Source organism: Fragaria vesca, linkage group LG6, assembly GCF_000184155.1.
Source record: "Fragaria vesca subsp. vesca linkage group LG6, FraVesHawaii_1.0, whole genome shotgun sequence".
Taxonomy (NCBI): domain Eukaryota; kingdom Viridiplantae; phylum Streptophyta; class Magnoliopsida; order Rosales; family Rosaceae; genus Fragaria; species Fragaria vesca.
In genome coordinates this window covers 19,016,822-19,019,823 of record NC_020496.1, presented here as the reverse complement: position 1 = coordinate 19,019,823, position 3,002 = coordinate 19,016,822, and the positions used below count along the sequence as shown (strand labels likewise).

The following is a 3,002-nucleotide window of genomic DNA, read 5'->3' as shown; positions in this document are numbered from 1 at the left end:
AATCCAACATGTTCAACTCGCTATAACCCGTTAGCTTAACGGGTTGTAACGGGTTGAACCCTTTGAACCCGCTAACCCGCCACATCCCGCTCGTTAACCGCCTAACCCGCCCATTTGCCAGGTTGAGTTATACTACGCACACCCCCAATAGATTTATATGGGTAATATTGCCCCAAACAGAGAATATGAGGTTGATCTAGTTGGGCAACCCACGGCCCGATTTGAACAAACAGCAAAGCTCACATATTTGAGAAAACATAGCAAAAGTCTACCAAAGTGAAAGAAATTTGAACCAAGTAAAGACGAACTCCATCAAATTACCCCATTACACAAGTTAATAAACCGGTAAAACCGTGCTTTTCTCTTCTTTTGGCCAAGACCTAGGTGAAGGCTTGAAAATAGGACAGCAACGACCACGTACATAACTCGGGTCCATATCCAACCACGCTATCCATGCCCTTTATTCTTTTCTTTTGGTCACAGACTTGCATATAATTCCAAAGATAATGGTGCTTTTGGCAGTCATCGATGGTCCATGTGGACGACTTACACTCCCATCATTTTCTCTCCCATTATGTTGCGATATTTCTACAACAATTTCCGGTTGATTCAAGAGAAAATTTGGTCGTATTTCAATCACAACAGTAAGGTCTTCCTTCTAATGCTTGTTGATGACTCCATAGTTTTCCCACCAAAATGTTAAAAAACAAGAAAACGAAATTGACTACTTGGCTTATTCAAGACTGCTTGTGCTTGGCTTATTGAAGTGTAAAGCACTCCTGGAATCAGTGGAATGTATGAGTTTTACACTTTAACGCTAATTAAAACAATCAACCGTTCTCCTTTTGTACTATAAAATAGTTTTACCCGAATGCTATAGCCTATAGATCTGCAAAGCTTTACCACACATAGCCTCCGTCTCCAACAATGGCCAAGACCCTCCGAAACTTCGTTTCCCACTACACCATTCTCTTGACTCTTCTCTTCCTCTTAACCCTTGTCGGTGCCGGCGACCGTCACTTCTCGAGGCCCTTGTCTCGAGCCAAACACGGTCTAAAGAAAGAGAAACTGAGCCATGTACATTTCTACTTCCACGACATAGTCAGCGGTCGCAGCCCGACAGCCATTAGGGTCGCCGAGGCTCCCACGACCCAAAACTCCTCCACAGCTTTCGGTGCGGTGGTGATGATTGACGACCCCTTGACTGCCGGACCGGAGCTGGGATCCAAGCTAGTCGGAAAGGCACAAGGCATTTATGCTTCTGCCTCGCAAACCGAGCTAGGGTTTTTGATGGTGCTGAACTTTGCTTTTATGGAAGGCAAGTATAATGGGAGTTATCTGAGCGTGTTGGGAAGGAACACAGTGTTCTCCGCCGTGAGGGAGATGCCGATAGTCGGCGGGAGCGGCCTTTTCCGGTTTGCTAGGGGTTATGCTCGTGCTAAGACTCACAAGGTTGATTTTAACACTGGGGATGCTGTTGTGGAGTATAATGTATACGTTCTCCATTATTGATCTTCTCTGTTGGTTAGTTTTTAATTAATTTACTTTCATATTATAGCTTTATAATAAAGAGAGATGCATGTTTGAGATGTAAAAGAAAAAAATGAGTCAGATCTGAAAATGGGGGATTGATATTGTCTCCCTCAAATGTACGTTTGTTTCACTAAGTAAACATTTACCGGCGATCTTGAATGTATATATTTAAAGGCGAACTTATTATATAGTTTATATCCAGAACGAGACATCGTTTTAATTTCAAAGTGGTATTCCGCTCTGGATAAGAAATATATATATCGTCTGGTGGGCATAGTGGTGTGTTTAGTTCACAAGTTCTCAAGTCAAGTGCTAGTGGATCCATTACGTCACTCTCAAGACAACGTACAAGAGTTATTCCCACTTTTCATGAATTTGACTAACCTAAATAAATCCGCTAATAAGTTGTCTGCGCTTTACTTGGATGTACCTCAAGAAGATTTCCTGTCGATTCTTTAAATTTGTTGAGAAACAAAACATATAATTTGAATACAAGTCGTATCAAGCGATTTTGAGGAAGAGGCTAGGATATTCAAACTCAAGAGATCCCAAACTCATTTGCCAAATGCACATATTCCGATCCGATTAATTAGTTACGCTTTCAACCAAAAAATCATGCCTAGCAAAATGAAATTAGCTAGATATAGAGTATAGACTATTACCGCATGTTATTATGTTGTATGAGACATAACAAGCTAATAAATCAAAGCAAATGAACTTAACAGTTGAGTAATTAATCACATATATCTTGGGATTCTTGGGTCATTTCATACTGTTCGATTCCTTAACAACAAGATGCCATCAAGGTAAGTCATATTTCGGATGGAAAAATGAACTTTGTTGATCCCGTTGAAAAAAATGCAGAGTATTTAGTAAGAGAAGACGACTCTCAAAATCTCATATCCAGGTCCAAGCTAGAGGACTCATTTTTTTTCTTTTACATCTCAAACATGCATCTCTCTTTATTATAAAGCTATAATATGAAAGTAAATTAATTAGAAACTAAGCAACAGAGAAGGTCAATAACGGAGAACGTATACATGATGATGCAGTTGTTTCCGAGTCCACTTTGGAAACAAATTGTGTTCTTTCAGTTGAGGTTTGCCTCAAGCCGTCGAGCACTGCTCGGATTGACGATGTGCGGTCAGCTGTTGAGAGGTGTGTGCTTAATTTCATGCATCAACTTTGATTTCTGGAATATCTCGGAGGTGGAGGGTGAAGCTGAAGAAGAAGGGGTTCTGTCACTCATTTTGAGAGCTTCAGAGAACTAACTTAATTATGGTATAGATGAGAATAGATGAAAAGAGATGTGAGAGCTGCAGTTATTCCTTATCCAGAGGTCTCGACGAGAATTTGGAAAAGAGACGGATAAATGAGATATTTAAAAAAAAACAAAAGAATTAAATTCAGTTTACCCCACTGTGGTTTAGAGGTGAATTCATGTTAGTCCCTAAACTTTCAATTTCATA

The 3,002-nt window shown here is 40.2% G+C and overlaps 1 protein-coding gene across 1 annotated transcript; it reads left to right on the top strand.

Annotated features, from left to right (window-relative positions):
* The first annotated feature begins 927 nt into the window (after positions 1-927).
* Positions 928-1,697, top strand: LOC101309859 (disease resistance response protein 206-like). The gene has a single exon (XM_004305490.1). The coding sequence runs from the start codon at positions 928-930 to the stop codon at positions 1,510-1,512; it is 585 nt and encodes a 194-aa protein (XP_004305538.1). The 3' UTR covers positions 1,513-1,697.
* The last annotated feature ends 1,305 nt before the right edge of the window (positions 1,698-3,002 follow it).